Source organism: Fukomys damarensis, unplaced genomic scaffold (assembly GCF_012274545.1).
Source record: "Fukomys damarensis isolate Sample0158 unplaced genomic scaffold, DMR_v1.0_HiC HiC_scaffold_24, whole genome shotgun sequence".
Lineage (NCBI taxonomy): Eukaryota > Metazoa > Chordata > Mammalia > Rodentia > Bathyergidae > Fukomys > Fukomys damarensis.
Window position 1 is genome coordinate 11,622,656 of NW_022900936.1, and position 23,094 is coordinate 11,645,749.

The window sequence follows — 23,094 nt, forward strand, 5'->3', positions numbered from 1 at the left end:
GACATCCTGCTGACCGCCGCGCAGGGCACCGTGCGCAAGGCCGGCGCGCTGGCCGTCAAGAACTTCCTGGTGCACAAGAAGAACAAGAAGGTGGAGTCGGCCACCCGGAGGAAGTGGAAGCACTACTGGGTGTCCCTGAAAGGTAAGGGCCGCGGTTCCCGGCTGCGCGCTGGACGGTGCATGCGCTCCGTGCGTCAAAGGACGCGCTCGCTGGAGCCCGCTACCCAGGTGATGGGGTTTTCTTCTCGTGATGGCATAGAATCGTTTCACCCAGGTTGTTTCTAAACTTTATTTTGCGTTAGGAGCGCTTAACATAAAATGTACTCCTCACACACTTAAAAACATATAATAAATCCAGTGTTGTGGACTATAGGTGCACCGTTGCAGGCGTTTACTCATCTGATTTAACCGGAGCTTTATGCTCCTTGATCAGCCATTCCCCGTGTGTGCCTCCCCACCCCTTGCCAAGGATATTTTGTTTTCTTTACTGTTTTTCACAGAGGAAGCAAGAGGAGCGTGTCATTGCCTGTTTCCCCATACAGGCAGCTGGTTGGTTCTACAGACCATTCTGAAGGACACAGTTCCCTCCCCGAATTTTTCTTTCGAACCATTTTAAGTTTGTGCCTCCCAGAGTGACAGGGAAGGAGTTAAAATCAGGTTGGGTCCTATGAAATTACCACTTTTTAAGATTAAAAATCGATAGAGTATCCCTGATTTTACAGGATTCAGGCTGATGTAGACGGAATATCTAAAGCATCATGTTTGTGAAAAAGTTGGTCCCTTGTTTTATAGTGAAACTGTATTTTGAGTATGATTATGGGTAGTTGCTTACTTACATGTACCTGTCACTGTGCTTTCTTTTTATATAAAAGCACACTACTTTTATATGTTGCTATTTGTTGTCATTTTGCATCCATTTGTGCAGTGTGTTATTAATTTCTGTGCGTGCCTGCATGCCTCTCTGTAGTGGAGACAGTTGTAATTCATTTGTGGGCTCTGTGTTGTCAAAAGAAACACAACTTCTGCAGCACGTTATAAGGTGGATTTTAACCGGGGTTAGTATAGGGCTGGATGGGTTAGGCAGGTTCACAAGATCAAAGGAAGGGCACAGGGAGGAAGGCTGGGCTGACCAGGTTGGTAAGGAAATGGGGCGATTTATTTGACACTGGATGCTGTAACTGAGGTCCCAGCAGCAGGAAGACTCCAGAGCTCAGCTCAGTGAAGTAAACACATGCCTGAGTGGGGATGTGCAGGCTGCCCCCATGGGACAGGTGGGGCTGGGGTGCACCCCATTCTTGGCACTGCCAGATGTTGCTTTGCTGCTTGTTGAAATCGGAAGGGAGCATGTTGATTCAGATGTAGATTTCCCTGTGTGCCACAGGAACCCAGAATGAAGATGACAAGAACAAAACTTTAGGCAGGATTACTATCTAAGACTCAACTATTCCCAGAGCGTTGCCCTTTGATGATTCAATGTAGTGGTCCTGCTTACACAGCATAGATAGTCGCCCTGTGTGAATGCTTTGGAGAGCTATTACTGTGCTTTCTACTGTGTGAACTCCCTTGGCTTAATTTAGAAGGTTATATCAGAGGGGCCTGACTTGTACCAGCTGCTCTGTTGTGATGAGATGCAAGGAAAGTCCTCCTGTCTCCCACCTCCCCTGCCTCTTCTGGATGTGCATACCACTGGATACAGCACCTCTATCCCTGTAGCTGTCCATCCTAGCACTCATTTCATTAATTGCTGCTGAGCTCATAATAGCCTGATTCGAAGACCACCACTGTTATAGCCATGCAAGGTACTTTCTAGGGTGTGCCTTCTTATCTGTGACAGCACAGGTTGGTGATAGCCCTGTATTCATTCGCCAGGGCTGCTATGACAAAGTACCACAGACTGGAGGTTGTAAGTGACAGAAATTTATTATCTCTCAGTTGTGGAGGCCAAAAATCTGGGATCAAGGTATTGGAAAGGTTGGTTTCTTCTGAAGCCTCCCTCCTATCCTTGGAGATTCCCCTTTTTTGTGGCTTCGCCAGTATCTCTCCAAATTTCATCTTTTTATAAGGATAGCCATGAAATGAGATTTGGCTTATCCAGTGGGACCTCACTTTACTTCACTTACCTCTTTAAAGGTTGTATCTCCCAATATAATCACATTGGGAAGTATTGGGCACTAGGACTCTAATGTGGGAGGTTGACTCCAAATTCCTCCACAGTTTAGCTGGTAACAGGCCCTAAATTTGTGGCTTACATTAGTTTCCCAGGTTTCTCTAAATTTGAGAACAGTACAGAATAAAAATAATTAGGTGATTTAAACATTTTTTTTTTTTTAATTTGGAACATTGCAGAGGGGGTTATTTTATTTCTGCCATTTCCTTAGAGAATGACTGGCATGTGAGGCCAGGGCACATGCATTCAGGAGCACAAGCCATGCTCCCGTTATGGAGGGTGCCTTTATGGCCTTGGGGACCCACCTGAGTGGCACAGTCTGTCAGCATGCAGTTCCAGAGCATAGAGCCACCGAGCCCTTTGCTTCCCAACCCTGACAGGTTCCCGTTAATGCTGGCATCCGCGGGGCTATGGTTTGCCACTCAAAACCAAGACCCATTGCTGACTTTATCTGCAACCAGTGTATATTGCAAAAGCAAGATCAGAATACCTGGGAACCGTAGGATAGAGACTTTTTGAAAGATCCCTTCACATGAGATACACTAATTTTAAAAAGGATTTCATGTAGAGTTGATCTCTGGAATGACTTCATGAGCAGCTGAAGAACCTAGAGATTATCATCCAGTGAAGATAAAGGTAAATAGTCTTTTCTCAGGGAGTGTGTGGTTCTTGAATTCACTGCTTCATGTCAGTTTTAACTTTGGAACAAGTTGATAATTGAGTAAAAGCCAATTTCAGCCATCTACTGTCGTAGAGGAATACTAAAGCAAAATTGAAAAATTGTAAAGGAAAGACCATACAGTATTCATTGTGTACACATGCCAGGTTTTGTGAGGGCCCCTAATTCCTTCTGCACAGACTGCTTTCTCTGTTCTCAATCTGTGGTAAAGTATATTCCCCCTTTTATGTTTAAGACTCCATCTATCGTCAGTGTCATATTACTCATGAAGGTTATTTGGTGCTGCGTTTCTCAACAGTGACACTATTGACATTTTCCAGATAATCCTTCTTTGTGGAGAGCTGTGCTGGGCATTTATAAACACTTAGTAGCTTCCTGTGTGTTGTTCAGCCTTCTGTCACTGTAACAAAATGTCAAAAGTTTATCATCTTATGAACCGCAAAGGTTTATTTACTTTAGCTCGAGTTTTGGAAATTTCAGCCCATTCTTAGTTTACTGTGTTGGTTTTGGAGCTGTGAGGAGGTAACACATCATGGTGGGAGTGTGTGGTGGAACATATCTGCTTATCTCATGGCCAGGGAGTGAAAAGGAGAGGGAGAGGAAGGAACTAGGGTTATGCTAGGGCTTCACAGCAGCAGCCCTGGTGCTCAAGCTTGCAACACATGGGCTTTTGGGGAATATTAAGGATCCAAACTATAGTACTTGTCCTCACCCACCAAATGCCTGTAGCACTTCTCCCGTAGTCGTGACAACTAGCAGTGTTTACAAATAGTACCATCTTGCTGCTCCATGAGAACCTTTGCTTTAGGGGAAAATAATGACTCTCTTCCACTTTAGTTTTCTTTTGTTTCATCTATGGCAACTTAAGGCATTGGAATGGGACATAATAGATGATTTTGTTCTTTGATTTAGGTGTTCCTGAAAAACCTTGAGGTCTTCAAACTCATAGGCCAGGCATGGTGGTACACTATTGGCCTCCCAGCAGTTGGGAGCCTGAGGCAGTAGGATTGTGAATTTGGGGCCAGCCTGAGCTATTTTGTGGGTTCAAGGCGAGCTCTGGGCTGCTTAGTGAGACACTGTCTCTCCCCCACCACAAATTGCAGTGAAAAAATGGAGTTGAAGTGGAATATCAAACTGTGCTGTGTGCAGCTGTGTTAGGGGTATTGCATTTAGCAGCTGTTAACATGGGTAATGTGAAATATTATGGGCTAGGAAGGTTTGCTTTTGAACTATTGTGATGTTTCCATTGAGCTACGTCATTTGACAGCAATTGAGTAATTTTTCTTTACGGACTCCTATTTTAATCAAATAGATTGTACTTTCAAGAGCTTTGCAATGCATATAAACTGTGGCACTTGCTTGTAGTAAAGAAGGTGGTGGAAGTTCACCAAGTAGCCTATGTTGAAGCTGGAGAAGAATCTTGAAGTTGTGCTCAGGCTTCCTCAGATTGGTTTCGATCAGTGTTTAAGAAGTAATTGCTGTTAAAGTGAGCTTCCAGGTCAGTTAGTGATGGAGGATGTCTGCCGAAGTCACTTTCCCACAAACCTAGGAACTGTTTCTATTGCTAGTGCCTCATTACCTTCACGTTGTCACTAAGCAAGTACTAGATTTCTGGGTTCTCCGAGACCCTCTGTGTGTCATACATTTACTTTTTCAGAAGAAACAGGGATGTGGTTTATTTCTAGGGGGGGAAAAACTGCATAGATAAAATCTGAGAACAAAAATGTATCATTTATTTTCCTGTTCTGAACACACCCAATATCCATGTTATATATTGTTTTCACCTAAGGGGTGGTCCACAAATCATATTGATTTTCTTGGGGTTCCTGGTTGTGAGACATATTGGGGATGGACTCTAAGGTGACAATATGACCACCAGTCTTACAAAGTACTGGATATACCTTTGGTCTTATAAAACCTTTGGAAGCATATTTGAACTCACTACTGGGCAAAGGAGATGCAAGACCCCTATCTGTGTGAAGATACTTACATCAAAACATTCTAACACTGAATGTAAGGACCTTAAAGAACTGGAGGTCATGCGTGAAGGAGTATGTATTAGTTACTGTCCCATCACTGGGATAAAACACCCAACAGCCATGATTTAAAGAATAAGAGATTTATTTCAGGTCCTTGTTTCAGAAGGTCCAGTCCACAGCCCTCCGGCTTTAAGTCAGAAATGGGATATTGGAAGGATGTGGCCGGACAAAGCTTTCCCTATTACAGACAGGAAACAGAGAGGGGTGGGTAGGTGGGGGCAGACTACAATTCCAGGTCATGCCCCCAGTAACCCACCTTCAACCAGGCCCCCACCTCTTCACGGTACGTCCAACAACGAACCCATCGATGGGCCAACACATTGATGAGTATAAGCGCCCCTTAATCCGGTCACCTCCAAAAGCCCCACTTTGAACATTCAGAACTGTTGGGTGACATTTTAGATCTAAAGGGTAACAGGATGCTTTGCTAATTTAGAGGCTGTGATTTAAGAGCTTTCCCTTTCTCTAGGCAAATTTAAGAGCTTAGTGCAAGCGTGACCCCATTGTCGTTACCTTCTGGATTCCACATGCTTTCATTTGAAGCCCTTTCCTGTGACAGGTGCTAGTTTGCATGACCGCCTTTCGATGGATGGAGTACCCAATGCTCATGTTAACCCCTGTTCTGTTTCCTCAGGATGCACACTCTTTTTCTATGAGAGTGACGGCAGGTCTGGAATAGATCACAACAGCATCCCCAAGCATGCAGTCTGGGTAGAAAACAGCATTGTGCAGGCCGTGCCTGAGCACCCCAAGAAGGACTTTGTCTTCTGCCTCAGCAATTCACTGGGTGATGCCTTCCTCTTTCAGGTTTGTTGGACACTTCCTTTGTAGGATATTTCTAACCTTTGAATGAGACAGTGTCTCTCTTGTTTTAGTACCCTGCCTTTTTTTTTTCTCCATTTTGATGGTGGGAATTATCTATTGCTCACTGTAGACACAGAAATGGTGAACAACAGAGTAAACATCTGTAATGAATTCCAGTAGTGAGAGACCTCTCCTAAAGGGTTTCAAAGTTCATGAGTTGGATTTAAGAAACCAGCTGTGTTTGCTGTGGGTTGAAGCATTTTCTTAGTGTAGTTTCAGTGCTATTTGTGTGGCACTTTAGAAAGGGATCATAGGATCCTTAATTTAGACATGATTTGAACTGTCAAAAAATTTTTTTTCATGATATGTTCTCTTCTAATATTAATCATAAAGTAAAATACTGATGTCTCAGAAAAGACTGGCTGTCCCTAAATAGTTTCTCGTTTTCATCTTATTAGAACTTTCTACCCAGAGTTCTTGAAGTTTGAGTATTAATTGATTTAAAAAATACTTCCCTGCTTCAGGGTTAACATTTGCTTTTAGAGGAAATCTTTTGAATTTGCTCATCTGTATTATATCCTGCAAGAACTTGTTTTAGTTAGGAAGGCTTCATTTATTCCATTAATGGATTAATTTCTTAAACCTTTATTCCATCCTCTGTATTTTCTGTATTTTTTTAAGAATGTCTTTTGAGGGCCGGGGATTTAGTTCAGTGGTGCTGCCACCTGCCTTGCAAGTGCAAGGTCCCGAGTTCGATCACTGGTACAAAAAAAAAAGAATGCCTTTTGACATAATTCCTGCTTTTAAAAGTATTTGCATATATAATGGGGAGACAGGCACAGGAGTGAACCTCTATAATGTTGAGAGGCCATGGCGTGACTGTTGCGGAAGAAAAGGGATAAACTGGGTGAAATGGACAGTGAAACTTTGCATGCAAGAAAAGAGTCAAAACAAATATATAGGGGAAAGAAATAATAGTTTGTTCACCAACTTGTGGCTTTGGCCTCTGTTCCATTTCTAATTGGATAATTTGGTGTAGAGTAGTAATTTTGTTTGTTTAAACACAAAGCACCCGTGTTTTTAAAAATTTGTGAAGTAAAACACACAGGAAAAAAAAAGAGTGCTTAAAACATAAATTAATGACTGTTCAGTGAACTGTTATGAAGTAAATATGTAACCATCAACCAGGAGAAGGAATACAAAGTTCAGGCACCATATAAAATGCCTTCCACCCACATACATGAGAGCCTATTAACTGAATAGAGTGAATGGGACTTTCATCGTCCAAGTCAGAACATTATTTATCTGCATGTGACTTAATTTCTCCTTTATGAAGGATCATTGGCTGGATACAGTATTTTTGATTGATAGTCTTACTTCAGTTTTTTATATACGTCATCCCATTGCTCTCCAGCCACCATAGTTGCTGTTGAGAAATTAGTTGTTTGTCACACAAGGATCCCATTTATGTGAGGAGTTACTTTGTTGCTTTAAAGATTTCATCTTGTCTCTACATAGCTTGATTACGATATATGGAGTTATCAATATCTGAATTTATTCTACTTAGGGTTCATTTTGCTTCTTGAATGTGTAGGTTTGTGCATGTGCACGTGTGTTAAATTTGGGGAGTTTTTAGATATCTCTTCAGACTTCCTGCCCATTTCTGTCTTTAGCCTCCTCTGACACCTACTGAGTTGACATTAGTATGCTTGATAATGTCCTCAGGTTTCTGAGACTGTTGTTTTCTCTTGACTCTTTTTTTTCCTTCTTTCTTATAGACTGAGTACTATAATCTCAGTTGATTTGCTTGAAGTTTATTGATTCCATTTTCTGCCAACTCATATCTATTTTTGAACCCTTCTGCCCTTCTGGCTATTTTACATTTTAAGTGTAGTATTTATATGTGGTTTTCAAAATTTTTTTTTCTCTATTTGTGTTGTCTGCATGGTGAGATGTCACTCTCCTATTTTTCTTCTTTAGCTATGATGTCCTTTTGTTCTTTGAATATATCCAAAATAGTTAATTTAAACTCTGTCTAGCACACTCAACATCTGGCGTTCCTTGGGGATGGCATTTACTGATGTGTCATTTCCTGGGTATAAACTGTACTTTACTGTTTCTTTGTATTTCTCATACTTTCCGGTAGAAGATTGTACATTTTAAATACTAGAAAGTGGCAACTTTTTATTTATTAGTACATGTTTGTGATACATAGTGACTACTTTCATTATGGGTATTTACTGCATGTACATGACACATCTTAACCCATTTTACATCCTCTTCCCCACCCTCTTCTTTTATCTCTTGGTTTCCTTCCTATTTGCAGAAGATCTATCTTAAAGGTGTTCTTTGTTGTAGTAAAACTTTCTTTTTTGTGTAGGCTTATTTCTAATGTTCTCTGTAATAGGTCATATTTTGTGTACCCTGTTTTTGAAATGTACGTGATCCAAAGTCATGAGAATATCCTGTTATTTAAAATGGCAGCTTTTAAAAGCAAATCCAGTCCCATTTTTCTGGATTTGTTGTGGTCTTGATGGTGTTTCTTTTTGTAGTGACTGTCCTGAGATCTGGAAAATCTTAATGCTTTGTCATATATGACCGCGGAAGTCTCTGCTCCGCTAGTTCAGTAAATGATTGCCTCGAAGCAGTAAATCTCCCACCCCTTTCTGAAGACAGACAGATGCCAAGTGAAACACATCTTGGGTGCTCAGGCAGCTGTAGTTGCCAGCTCTGCGTTAGCCTTCACCTCTGTTCGCTCAGAGCCTTGTGGCCGGTGGTTGCTAGGCTACTGGTTCCCGTGAGATTGTAGAGCGGGGGAGATGGAGATAGCAACAGAGCGAGATACGTAAGATAAGGTGAAATTTGCTGCTTTTACCACTTTTTGGCCATTTCTCTTAATAAATACACCCCAGATTGTTGCAAGACTAATATGAATTCCTACAATATGAAAAAGTTGATTTTGACTATATTGGCCATTTTTTTATTGCTTTTGTGCAGAAATGAGTTTTCGGAGCTCCTAACTCCCCCATTAAAGCTGATGGCATTTACAGGGATACTTGAGAGCCTTGACACTTTTAATAATTATGCCGGGATAGCAGGTGCAAGCCGAGACAGTAGCAGACCAGCGGGGACCTGTGACACCCTTTCCTTTGGTGTGTTTGGTTTGTTCCCATGTTGGAGAAATCATGAGAAACGTTGCTGTGAGCACTCTTGTAACTACTCTCATGATGCATTTATCCATATTTCTGTTGGGTGTATGCCTGGGAATCACATTGCTGGACCATGGTTTAGGCACACGTTCAGCTTTACTGGACATTGTCAGGCCATTTCCAAAATGATTACAATAATCTATACTGCTTTGAGCAGCCTAGGAGAATTCTACTTATTCCATACCCTCAGCAGCACTTGGTATTACTTTTCTTTTTCAAGCTTTCAGTGTGATATTTAGCAGATGGACCTGTGTTGGCTGCCATTTCAGTAGCGATCACTTCTATGGAGTAATTTTTTTCCTTTGGGTTTTTCTCTCTTCATGGTGTGTAGTGGTTCTTTACATATTTTTTATATTCTCTTATTATATTTATTGCAATTTTTTTTCCAGTTTGCCCTCTTAAAGGTATTCATTGTTACAGTGAACCTTTTTATTTTAGTGTAGTCTCAAATCTTCCCTAATAAGTTATACTTTGTGTATACTATTTTTAAAATGTGCATGATCCAAGGTCATGAAAATATCCTTCTATATACCTTGTACAGTGTTGTTTTTCTGCATGTGGCCTACATGTTGTAATTGGAAATTTTGCAAGTGGGGACATGCCTAACTACTGTACCGGAAGCAGCACTGCTGTGGCATCAGCAGCTGTCTTCTTGTGCACCCTCGCTGTGAGCCACCACCTTGAAAGTGTTTCACAGTGTGTGACTCCATTGAGTTCTTAGAATGTGACGACCTAGCACTGCGTCTATCTCTTAGCATCTTTTGCTGTGGATTATGTATGTACTCCATTTAGTGAAGCTGAGGTGTACAAAGGTGGAACTTACACCGAGTCACACACAATTACTGAATGTCAGGATTGGGTTTAAACCAAACCTCTCTTTTCCCAAAGTCTCCTTTTGTCTGTGAGACTATTTATTTCACTAGCGTCACTACTGATTCTGAGGACACGGAGGAATACCAGTGGGTATACTAAAATGTGACCAACTTCTTTTTCTCGTCTTTTGAGTTAAACCACTCGTGGGGAATATCCCAAATCATAACTTGATTTTGACCGTTTTTGTCTCACTACATAAATTACATGATTATCTGATTTCCACCACCCTTAACTCACCTCTGGTAGTAAGAGTTTAAAGGACTTTTAGGGCTATAAAATTTCTAGTAAGAATCCAAATAGCCAATAAGTCACATTGTTTAGAATTCTTTTGTGGCAACATAAGACCTTATTCAAGGAAAAACCTCTATGTCTTCTTGTTATGAGAAATTTTTATGCTACTTATATGGGATAAAGCACAAAATGAACCTTTTCAGAGGAAATTACTGCTGTTTGGGATCCATGAAGGCATTTTGTGCCTTCTACTTATTGTAATCCACATAACTCTAGAGGGGCTGAATTTGAAAGGAACCTGTGTGTGTAGGGGGTGAGGTTAAAGAAGAGAGATCAGCCATGATTATGGAAATAATTTGTAGGTTATTTCAGCCCTGGGGCTCAATTCACTGCACACAGAGTCCAGAGCCTGTGTGCTGCTGATTTGATGCTGTTACTCAGATACCCACAGATTTGTCCCTGGAAAGAAGGAGGTTCATGTTACCAGAAAAAGTAGAAAAAGGGTTTTGTGTGTAGGGTGGGGGTGGGAATCAGCGTGAACGTTGGAGCAGATCATGTAGAACAAGTTTTATGTTGTCTGCATAAAGTGAGGCTGTAGCTTCTGCATTTCAACTAAAATAATTCTTCCCTCCCATTTGGAGCTAGAGAGACAGTGCCTACCATCTACAGAGTACAGCTCCTGCTGGGCCTTCATTCATCCTTTACTTGAAGATGTCACTATTTCAAAAAGCTCCATGTCTTCCAGGGACATATGTCCTCATATTAGCTTTTAATTCTGTATCAAAGGCTTTGGGAACATAGCTAGGACAGGATAAGAAAGATGCCTGGTGGAGTGGAAAATCAGATGCAGTTCCATATCTAAAATAGAATGGAAAGATTTATCTCTAGGAGGTGATTCTTTCCTCCTGCAGAAAGTTTCCCTATCATTTAGAAAGTCAGTTGTGCTAGTTAGTGTGTTTTGTGCATTAAAAAAGGACTCATTAGGGCCAGGGATTTGGCTCAGTGGTTCCACCGACTGCCTTGCAAGCTTAAGGGCCTGAGTTCGATCCCTGGTACCAAAAAAAAATAACAAAATAACAAAATAAAAAAATAAAAACAGTATCTGTGCCATTGTGTTGAGTTTTAGACTGATTGTGAGACTGCAGTTCAATGCCTGATAGATTACCATTTTAGTAATAAAAAGAGACTAAATTTCTGTGCTCTTTTCAAGTAATTATCTTTACAGAAATTAAGCATGGTTTCCATGTGAATTATCTCAGGCTCTGAGATCTGGGAGCTCTGAGGAAAGACCTTGGGTGATGGCCAGTACAAGGGCAGCCATGTTAGGGGAAACCTGGAAATCATCTTTCACAAAATTACATCAGTGGAGTTGGTAGTACAGGCTTTAGAGGGAATTTAGCATCTGGACTTGCGTGGCCTGACGTTCAGATTCCCTCTCAGGGTGGGTAGCTCACTTCAAGACCCTGGACAGCAAGTTAGCCTTTCTGCTGGCCACTTCTCCCATTCCTGAGCAGCTTCCAGCTTCTTAACCATCAGCCGTATTAGTCAGCCATAAGTGCCACATAGTTCTTTGTCATATTGAGCTACTGTGTTCATTTTGGTGACTCTTTGTATTTTCCTTTAATTCCAAATAACTCCTAGAGTCTAGTGCAAGTCTCTTGCTTATATTTTCAGAAACCTTTGAAAAACTCATAAATAGCTTTCCTTTACTTGTGGTCATTTCTCCTCTCTGGAATCCCCTGCCTGAGGTTCCATGGTCATTCTTCTGCTCAGGTGCTTTTTGTTTGTCCTCCATGTGGTCTGCCTTGTGCATCCTTCAGTGAGGCTCTGGATGCACTGATTTCTTCTCTAACACTTGTGTCAATTCCTTTAATCTGTCAGAAGCCACATTGTTCTATTGACTTGTACTGAACTTTTGGTACTTTAAACCCCCACCTTCAACTCTTATCCAACAGGAATTCCCCATCTTATTTTGAACTTTTTTTTTTCTCCAAACCCCAAGTGCAGAACTTTAATGTATTCCTTTGAAATGCTATTCTTGTGGATTTTGTCCTTCTCATGAATCTGTTGAGATGGTCTTGGGTCCTAATGTGATCTTTCCTGGTGTTTACATCCCTCTTAACTTCATGTTATCTGTAGATATGACAAGCTAAATATGAGGCCTTCCTTCTCCTTGTTGATTTATGTGTTGACTTAGTGTGCAGCTGAGTCCTGTTTTCCCAACGCCATGGATTAAATCCCTGTTCCTGGTAAGCCACTGGGAGATATTTAACTTTGCTTTTGGCATACATCAGTTGTATAGAAGGGTCAGCTCTAGAATGTGTAGAGCCCCAGGCAAATATTTCTTTTTCAAGCCCTTATCTATATAAAGAATTGACTCATCTCAGATGGGTTTATCAGCACTGCTTTGGTAGCCCAGGCTGAGTCAGTTTCATGTGAGAAATACCACACAGCCTTGTTGAGGAGGGATTCACTAGCCACAGGCTCATGCCCATAAGCTTAGGGTATCTTATAGACATCACGTATGGAATACAAGATCAGAGAGCTCCTAAACAGGAGAAGTGGTTTGGGGCCCTCTTCTGAAGTCTGTCGTTTCCAGGCACCAGAGGGAGGCTGTCTTTGCCCATATTCTGTGCCTATAACAGAATCCCCAAGTCTGGGTGACTCATAAAGAAACAAGGTTTGTTTCGGCTCGTGATTTGGGTGGCTGTGAAGTTCATGGACATGACACTGGCATCTGCCCCATTTCTCGTAAAGGCTTTGAGCTAATTCAGTTAATGGTGGAAATTGGAAGGGCAAATGAACATGTGCAAAAGAGAAGAACACGAAGAACCGAAGAATAGGCTTACTTTATTTATGATAACCTGCTCTCACTGTAGCAGACCCAGTCTCCTGAGGGCAAGTATTCCTGTATGCACCGGAAGTGTTAATCCATTCACCTCCACGGCCCAAGAACCTCCCACTAGATTCCATCTCCCAACACTGCCACATTGGAAACCAAACTTCCACATGAGTTATCATGGGGAAAACCCATATTTGGACCGCAGCAGGGATACTGAAAATTACAAAGAAAGCAGTCCAAACTTTGGGGGCTCCTGAGGTGCAGAGACTGGGCAGGACTCCACTTGTCTTCCTTTTAGAAAAGTACTTAGGGGTCATATGTTGATGCTGTACAAAGTGAATACACAGGGCTGGAAATCGGTTGCATGGTCTGACCTCATTGTCATGCTGAGGGTTCCCACATATGTTAGAAGTACAGTGCACAAGTGTAGTTGTCAGCTTTCCTTTGCTATAACAGTATACTTGATACAGACTACCGATGAAGAAAAGAAGGTTTGCAGTATTTGACTTGTGGCTTTAGAGTTTCAAGTCTAATTGCTTTAAGTCTCTGGCAAGGACCGCACATCATGGCGGAAGTGTGTATTGGAGTGAGACCCCCATATCAGGAGCCAAAACGCAGAGTAAGAGAGCTGAGTGGGCAGGGTCCCAGAATATCTGCAGGTGCCACTCCTTTCAGGACCTCTCACTAGGCCCTGCTACCTAAAGGTCCACAGCCCATCCCATTCACACTCCCCATGGGGCAGAGCCTTTAACCTGTGGATCTTTGGGGGAAACCACCTCTGTGCAAACCGCAACAAGAGCTGTACTCGTGGCTGAGCTGGGTATTGCTGTGCCATTGGTGTGCCACTAGCTCATATTGCTTATGCAAATAATATGTTCCTGAGTGTGTTTGTCTTCCTTTTTACCTCATTTTAAATTTGTATTAAGTCAATATACATGCACACTTTAAAAGAATTCAATTAATCTTAAAAGACTTTTAGTGAAATTCTGTCCCCATTCTGTTCCCCCGTTAGCTTCAGCTCCCCAGAAATAACTGTACTAAGCTATTTTAGCTGGGTGCTTTTGTTTCTTTGCTTGTGCTCTTGTCCTCATTTCTCATTAATATGCTCACACGGCTATTTAAAGGATTTTAGACATTAACTACATGGTTCTCCCACTATCTGCGCTTTGCTTTCCTTTTTTTTTTTTGTACTGGGGATCGAACTCGGGTCCTTGTGCTTGCAAGGCAGGCGGCGGAACCACTGAGCTAAATCCCTGGCCTGCTTTCTATGGTTTTTGTTGCCTGTGGTCAACTGAGGTCCAACAAAATATTAAATAAAATATTTCAGAAGTCATAAGATGTCAAAAAACTATATAATATGTGGTTATAATTATTCTATTTTGCTAGCAGTTATTATTGTTAATCTTGTACTGTTGCATGGTTTATAAGTTAAACTTTATCTTAAGTATGAATGTATAAGAAAAGAGATGATTCGCATATGATCCAGGACAATTTCTGGTTTTAGGCATTGCAGGGACTGGGAGACCCTGCAGAGATGAGGGGAGAGTACTATACTGACTTTTATGAGAGGTGAATATGTGGCTGTATTATATACAAGTTCTTTCTTTGCTTTCCTATGCAGTTAAATCAGTAGTCGATGTCACTGTGTGGTTACGACTATACACACACTATTAGCTCCTAAGTGAAGTAGTATATCATGATTTTCTTTTCCGCAGCCATTTTTTTGTTTGTTTTTCTGTAGTTACTAACTGCTGTCTTCTTTCCTCCTCCTCCTTCTCTTCCTCTTTTTTCTTCTCCCTTCCTCTTCTCTCTCCCTCCTCCGTCTCCTCTCCATTTTTCCTGGCCCAGCTTGCTTATATCTGGTGATGTCGCAGTGATACTTTCTGAGCCTATGATGTGTTAGGCAGTTTCCCTTGATGCTGGTCCCCTTGGCCCTCTGTCCCCTGCTCCCACACAGAAGTCTAGGGGTGGCCTCTAGACCTCCTGCGGAGCAGTCACCCACAATCTCCCTTGACCACCCTTCTTAGATTCCTGGGTCTCAAACCCTCCATTATAAAAAACAAACTTTTGTTTTTGTGAAAATAACCTGTAATGATATCCTAAAGAGTGATGCATATTTGAAAATGTCTTTGTTTTTTTTTTTGAATGATGTTGTTCAGTTATTATCTGATTACATTCTCATTTCTGATTCTCTATGTCTATTTTGTTTTCTTTTTGGAAGGATTCAAAATGATTTCCTTATCGGTGATTCTTTGATCTTTCATGGCAATTTGCCTTCTATTGGATTTCAAATTGCGGTTTTTATTTTTGTAATTCCTGAAAGCCTTCTCTTCCCTTCCATTCTCCTTTTCCTTTCCTTTTCTCCTCCCTTTTCCTTTTCTTTGCTTACCCCCCCCCTCCCCTGTTCTTCCCTCTGCCTTCTTTTCTGTCTCCTTGTTCCTGCTCCGTGGGTTTCTTCTTAGCTCCAGATTATCTTGCTTTCCTGGGGTTGCTGTAGATTTTGGGGAGCTTTCTCTGCCTCTTCCCCAATCCATTTCTCTGTGCCTGTGTTTGCCTCTGCCCTTCGCATCAGAGGCGCTCATCAAACACGAGGTGCTCTTAGATGGCTCCTTTTTAAGTATGAGATACCTGAAACCTTTGTGCCCCTCTGCGCACGTGGTCAACCCCTGGGGGCTCTTAAATTCTGTTCAGATGGCAAGTGGCCTTTCAGGGAGGACTCTAGTGGGCACGTTGTTGGTCTTTTCTTGTCCTGTTTAACTTTTCCAGAGATGAATCCTGTCTTTCCTATTCATCGGGCAGGTTTCCATTCATTCTCATTTGCAGTGATAGTTTCTGCTTCACCGGTGTCTGACTTCTGAGAGTCTGGAGCTTCCCTTTTTCTGCAAAGAATGCTTCGGGAACAGGGAGGAGTGCTGAGGTGAGAATGCGGGTGCGGTGCACAGTTCCGTGGCTCTCTCCAGTGGGACAGGGGAGCCTCAGCTTTGGTACTCCTTACAGATATGAAAAACGGTCACGTAGCTGGGGATAGTGGTACATGCCTGGTAACCCCAGCACCCTGGGAGTGAGGCGGGAGAACTGAGAATTCATGCCAGCCTGGGAAACTTAGCGCCGTAGTGAGACCCTGTCTCAAAATAAAATTATTAAAAAGAAAAGGAACAGGCTGGGCTTACAGCTCAGTGTGAAGGCCCTGGGTTCAGTTCCAGCACCACAGAAATGGAAAGGAGGGAGACAGCCAGGGCAAGGGGGACAGAGATAGAGAAAGGAAGAAAGATCACTTGATTAAGGATTGAATAAATCCAACTCTTAAACTATGGAACCAAAGAGAAAAAACGTCTGCATAATTCCCACAGGAACATCATTTCCATCTAACTTCTTAGAAATGGGTAACTTTATTCATTCCTTTTTTGTTCTTTTAAATGAAAACAAAAGTTCAACTCACTTTGCAGTAATTCTCATGCCTTTATAAACTCAAATTACCCCACATTTTAGTTTCCCAGCTCTCTTGCTCTGTAGTATTTCTCTTGTTTAAAGTGAATCTCCCCTTTCTTGCCACTTACATAAACCAGTGATTATGTGAAATCACGGAGGGTCCAACGTGCAGTTGGCAATTGAAGCTAGAACTATTTATGCCTAATGAATCCCGAGCTTCACCAGAACTCCATGCTCAAAGGGGCTCTTATGCAAAATGCAGTTTTTGCTGATTATGTTCCTCTGTTGCCAAGAACTTTGCTTCTTCCCCTTGATGAACTTCATACGGTATTTATATCATCCCCAGAGGGCAAAGGAAGAATCACAAAGTTCACTCTCACTACCTGTCCCCTGTCATTTGTTTAATGGAAAGGGACAAGTGGGGTGGATGTCACCCGCATACCCTTGGGTGGTCTCTCCTTCCTGCCTTTGTGACACTGGATCCTGATGAAGGGGTCTTTCTGAGACCTGGTGTCCTGAACTAAACCTGCTTGTGTTACAAAGAGCAAGCAAGGTCGGTGGCTTGAACACCTTTTTTTCTAGGTGTCAGAAGAGGCCACCAAGAAGACATCACTTCCAGTTGGTGGTCTGCTCTGTTCGGCTCAGTAGGGTTATGCCTGTGGCCTCTTCTGAGCTCTTTCAAGACTTTTCTCTGATTAACTCACTGTAGAGTTGTCCCTCCCTCTCAACCCACACCCAGCTCTACGGCAAGGGGCAAACTTTGCCGAAAATCTCATTTAGTGAATTGTGCTTCTTAGAAATTGGTTTGGCTTAATGATGGAGAATGGCAGGGACCACTGCTTTATTTAGACAGGACAGCAGGAGCACAGACTCCTGCTAATGGAATTGCCTTCAATCACAGCCTGGTTTTTGAAGAGTTTGGAGGGCTGAGACATGCTTGATGGGTACAAGGGCTGGTGGCTAAATTTTTCATGAAGCTGTCACCGTACATTTGTGTGTGGTGTTTATGTTTCTCTAGCTTTTGAGGGCTGCTCTTTTTTTCCTGTACTATGCTTTATTTTAATTTCGAATCACTCTTTTTCTTAAATAGTTGTACAATATACAACGTAAAACTTATTATCTTAGCTGTGCTTAAGTGTTCAGAGATAGTGGCAGGAAGATGTACATTTGCAGTAGTGCACAGTCAGTCTTCATTCACCTATAGAACCCTTTCTCATCTTGGAAAGCAGGATCTGCGGACCCCATTACGCAGGTCTCCATTCATCCTATCCCCAGCCCCTGGTAGCCACCATCTTCCTTTCTTTTAAACAGTTAAATTCCAGGGCAACTCCTTTGCCAGAATTAAATGTGTACCTCTCAAAGGATGGTTAACCTCAACCGACATCAGCTTCTTTCCTTTCCGTATCTTAAATGAGAGCCAACCATCACGTCTCTGACATCGGGATGGGACTCTGTTGCCCTTGGTTGAGTTTGGCTGAAGACTCAAGTGGAAGGTGGTTTCTCTTACTAGGGAAAGAGAGCAAGAGGCTGTTGTTCTACAGAAAAATTAGTTGCAGCCCTTCTCGAGTTAAAAATGTATCATACAGACTCTTATTTTCTAAGCATTACCTGCTTTGCCCAGAATTCTTACTTGGCCATATCAGTTAGGATGGGTCAGATTCTGTTTCAGTAAGGAACATTCCTCAGGGCTCAGTGGCCCGGTGTGTCTTCTCGGTCCTCCTGTGTGTCTGACTCTGGGGTCTGTAGTAACCTAAACACCTCAGGAGCCAGGTAGACAGGTTCTCCACCGTGACACACTTTTAGATCTGTGGGCGAATGCAGGAGTGGGGCGAGCCAGGCATTTGTTGAGTAATGATGACATGCAGTGTCTGCTCACTTTGCATTGGCCAAAGCTGCGTGACGGGGCCATGGTTGCTTCAGAGAGTGCAGGATAGGTTTTGCCTCTGTATTTCTGAATGAAGAGTGATCAGAATACCTAATAGTCTTGGGGATGACCCTGTAGCTCAGCATGTAGAGCTCGGAGGGCAGGATCAGTGTGTCCTACTAGAAGAGAAAATTGTAAAATGAAATGTTTTTAAAAAATGCAGGTTTGGTAGAGATATTGGTATTTATAGTAAATCGCTGTGTCCATCCTAGTTTTTCTAATCTCTCATTTTGCCATCTGTAAATTGGTCACGTGGGCCTCCTCTGTGTGAACATTTCTATTGAAAATTGAGATTCCTAGCATGTGTTTAGCAGAGTTTGCTATCAAGAGTTGAAGGTCTTTCCATCTGTTATTCAGGCATGACTTTGAGGTTGTGTTTCTTTATTCCATAAGTTAGGGATGGAGGTTGGGGAGTGGAGGGGTGTAACAAGGTGGAGACGGGGAAATAGACTGGACAAGCCTGCCCAGTGTGGAGAGCCAGACGTGGGTACAGGAGACGTGCTCTGTCCTCGTGATGCAGCCTGGTAATGCAATGGTGGCATCTGGATGCCTCACGTCATCCTTTTACACTGGGCAAAGCACCAGCTCCCTCAAGTCTAAAAGCTCCTCATTTCCCCTGAGCTGTGCGTACAAAGCAAAAGCATACGTTGGATCAAGGAATCTGCTATTTATCAAGTGTTGCCAGGCACTCTAGAGGACAAAGAATCGATGCCAAAAGAATCATTCCTTTTATTTTAACCATGTTTGTAATCCTGTAGAGGAAATTTTTAGCGAAAAATAGAATATGATGTATAATACTTTAGGATAGGCATGGAAAAATTACACTTGAATATTAGGCTGATGTATTATAGAAGGATTTTTTTGAGGAAACTTTCTATTAAAGTGTAAGACACACAGAGCAGAGTGAATGTTGATGGTATTTGGCAAACACCTGAATACACCCAGGTCTCATCGTCATCAGCTCCCAGATCCAGACACGACAAACCCACTCTGCTTCTTCCTGTTCTCCCTATCACCGTTCCCACTAAAGTGCTCTTCTCTCGACTTCTGACAGTGTGGATTTGTTTCTGTTTGTTTGCATCTTATATAAATCGAAACCCATAGTGCAGGACACAGTAAATAAAAGAATGATGAATATTTAAATTAAAAAGCACCCTGGAATAAAAGACACATTGCTGTCAGTCCCCCTCAGAATCCGCCCCCCACTTGGAGCACACTTATCCCATCACGCTTGCTACTTCCTGAAGCACGTCCGGAAGTCCTCTTTCGTGAGTGTCTTTAGTTGAATCATCCTGGCTGCCTCAGTGTCTCAAATAGATTATTTAAAACGTTTGCCTTTCATGGTCGTTTTGACTTTGAGGAAGAAGTCACATGGTGCCAGCTCTGGTGAATAAAGTGGAGAAAGGCACACTGCAATGTTTTTATTTGGTAGAAATTGCTGTAAATGTTTAAAATACTGAGGCAGCCATGGGAAGACTCACAGAAGAGGCTTCCCAGAATTGCTACAGAAAGTGTCAAGAGGGATGGGATGAGTGTGTTTGAAGTGAGGGTGAGTATTTTGAAGGGAATTCATGCTAACATGGGTTTCACTGTAACAGTTTTTAATTTGAACATTCACTGCAGTGTTTGATCACTCCTCGTATCTACTCTTGAATGTCAGGCTCCTTTCCTCCCCCTTAGGTATATAAGATTTGTCTGAGTTGTAGCATGCAGTTACAGATTGTTTTTTCTCATTGCAGTATTGTATTGTGTTGGGTGATTCTGCCACATAGTCAACCATTCTCCTGATGCTGGGCATCTATAAAATTGCCAGTTATGGGCCAGGGATTTAGCTCAGCGGTTCGGTGGCCTGCCTTGCAAGGGCAAGGACCCAAGTTCAATCCCCGGTACCAAAAAATAACAAAAAAAACCAGAACAAAACAAAAATTGCCAGTTATGCCATTACAAATTATGGTATTATGCATCTTCAGTTACAGTGATTCTTTTTTATTTTATTTTTTTGGTACCAGAGATCGAACTCAGGACCTTGCGTTTGGGAGGCAGGCACGGTGCCACTAGGCTAAAACCCTGGCCCTCAGTTACATCAATTCTGATTAGCATATGAATATTTGTTGGGTGTGTATCTTGAGTTTATTTCCTGGGTTGCAGTAGGCTGTGCCCAACAGCTTTCCAAAGCAGTTAACCTGTTTACAATCAGTAGCCAACAGTGCCTAAGAGTTCTGGTTGCTCCAAACATTTGACAATACTGAAAGTTTTGAGGTTTTTTTTCTTCTTCTTTTTTTTAGAAAATAATCCTATTAGGTTGTTTTTCCTTTTGAGCTGATTCTTTCCCTAATAATGATGTTTGGAAGGCAGGGAAAAACAACCCCACCTAACAAAATACTTGCTCATGCAGAAGCACTGAAAGACCCAAAGATCAAGCATGTTGTATTGCCCTAGACAGGAGTAGCTTGGCAGTTTCATGTCATGTGGGAAGATCTTGAGCATGTTTTTCTTATGTAACTTCAGAGCCACATGTAGGCAAAAATGTTTGAGGTAATGACCTTCAAAGAGGGGTAAATATTTAAAAATTTGAACAAATTCAAGAATGAATTGAGGGGTCTCATATGTAGACCTGTGTTGCCCTTTCTCCCCTAAATTTCTCAACCTCCAAGTATTTATCTGTGGCTTCCACTATCTTCATCTCCTCTCTCTTTCCCGTGTGTCCTCAGAAAGTGATTGTGTGTTTTTCCAGCCAGTTCTTCGGCTGTCTCTTTATGAGAATGTGTAGATGATCAAAATTTTCTTTATATACTGGCCAGTACTCTTTTTATAATGTGAGACACCATTGTTTTTTTTTTTTTTGGCAGACACCATTTTTAATATTTGGTGGAAACAAAACTCCTGAGATGAACACAGGTAGCTAAACTAAAACTTTAGTTGCTAGCCACCATGGAGTAATGTGTTGGTGGGGCCGTGTTAGTAGGATTTTGTTCAGAAGCCACGATTCCAGTGAGTTAGAAGACTGAGAAAATGTATAAAAGAAAAAAAAATTTGTTTTGGTGCATGAAAAAAAAATGTTATTAGTAGTTAACTTAAGTACTGTCTTGGCTGAATATGTCTATTTGGCTAAGTGGCCTCGCTCCTGAGCTTTTGTTAAACTTCTCTGGACTTAGGAGAACACCTGTATAAGTCCAGTGTCTCTACTCATTGACTGAGTTCCCAAGATTCATTAATATCAAGTTATTGTACATGTACCATCTCCCCCAAAACTGCTCGGATGTTTGCCTTTTAGAGGATCTTGGACTTGTACCAGTTCTACCTAGAGGTCTGTGAGTGGGTTTCACCCATATCATCTCGATGCCATTCTAACGGACCATCCATTCCTAGCATAGCGAGCACAGTGGGATGGCTGCTATGCATGGGGTCCCCTAAGGCAATATCACCACTGGTTGCCTTGGACTTCGCCCCCTTCCCTAGTTTTGTCATTGCTGCTTAACACCGAGATGAGCATTTTAGATACGAGTTGCAGGGTTCACTGGGCAGTAGTGTCCCTCAGTCCTCAGGCGCACCACGTAATTGACCATTCCTCTTGGAAACTGAATTTTCCCTCACCGTAACCATCTTGGCTGGAAACCAAGCTGTCTGTGTAGAAGTATCAGGTGCACAAGCAAGTGATGTGAAGGGAGGGAGGCAGGGACCTGACCTGAGACTAACGGTCTTACTGCTGAGCGTCTCCCCTGGACGCCTTGCCTTAAATGCACTGCTGCTCTGGAAATGTGCCGCTCATTTCTAAGGTGCAGCCGTTCCTTCTTCCACCCCCCTCGTGCAGACCACCAGCCAGACCGAATTGGAGAACTGGATCACCGCCATCCACTCTGCGTGTGCCGCCGCGGTCGCGAGGCACCACCACAAAGAAGACACGCTCCGGCTCCTGAAGTCCGAGATCAAAAAGCTAGAACAGAAGATTGACATGGATGAGAAGATGAAGAAAATGGGCGAAATGCAGCTGTCCTCCGTCACCGACTCAAAGAAGAAGAAAACCATATTAGATCAGGTAAACATCCGCTCCTCTGTGTTTTGACCTCGGCAAACTTGTTAGGTCTTTACATATTTTTTTGCTACCTTGGGAGTTGAGAAGTGTTGTGTGTCATCTCTCCGTCAACCTGTCATCCAGGCTGCTCAGTTCTTTATTGTCACTGTCAGTTTTCTTCACCCTTTGTTCACAGTTGATTGTTAGGAGCTGAAGGGAACAAGATAAGACTGAGAGGAAGACAGAAGTCTAATAGGAGCCTTCCCACTTCCACCAATGGGGTGCTAGCTATTCTGGAGATCTGTGTAATTAGGAAGTCTGCAGTTTCCTTCCCCGGATGTGGCTGCCTCGCTCTGAGCCCCAGACCCCTGACGTCCTCCAATGTGACATTTATGACTGAACAGTGCAGTTGACCTGAGCTCAGCGCTGGGGGGTTCGTTGGTGACTCCAGAATATTGAGAATTCTAAATTGAGGAAAGGGGAAGCGTGGTTTTTAAAATGCATATACCCTTACTAGTATCCATGTGGGATTGGCTCCAAGACCCCCACGGGCACCAAGTCAAAGGATGCTCAAGTCTATAGAAAATGGTGCAGTGTTTACATGAAACTGCCACACCATGTACTCGGTCTCCACATTACTTTTGATGTCTCACATGATGTAAATATTATGTAGAAAACCATTACACTATACTGTTTAGAGAATAATGAGAAGAAAGTCTGTATGTAAGTCAGCAGAGATGCACCAGGGTAATTTTACCTGTATTCACTTAAAGTCACTGGTAGTGCTTTGAAACTGTCCTCATGTTTTGAAAATAAATAATATTTAAATAATTGGACAGCTGATGACGTGAGCCAGCCTGAGGCCTTTGACACACCCCCCCCCCC

General features: G+C 42.4%; 1 protein-coding gene across 14 annotated transcripts in view; it reads left to right on the forward strand.

Annotated features, from left to right (window-relative positions):
- Nucleotides 1-23,094, forward strand: part of Tiam1 (TIAM Rac1 associated GEF 1) — a 401,135-nt gene that overhangs the window by 284,822 nt on the left and 93,219 nt on the right. For all 14 annotated transcript variants that reach the window (XM_033755948.1, XM_010608608.2, XM_033755949.1 and 11 more), the window contains 3 exons: nucleotides 4-142; nucleotides 5,520-5,692; nucleotides 22,009-22,233. In XM_033755948.1, coding sequence (XP_033611839.1) covers nucleotides 4-142; nucleotides 5,520-5,692; nucleotides 22,009-22,233 — 537 coding nt within the window. The remainder of the gene's footprint in view (nucleotides 1-3; nucleotides 143-5,519; nucleotides 5,693-22,008; nucleotides 22,234-23,094) is intronic.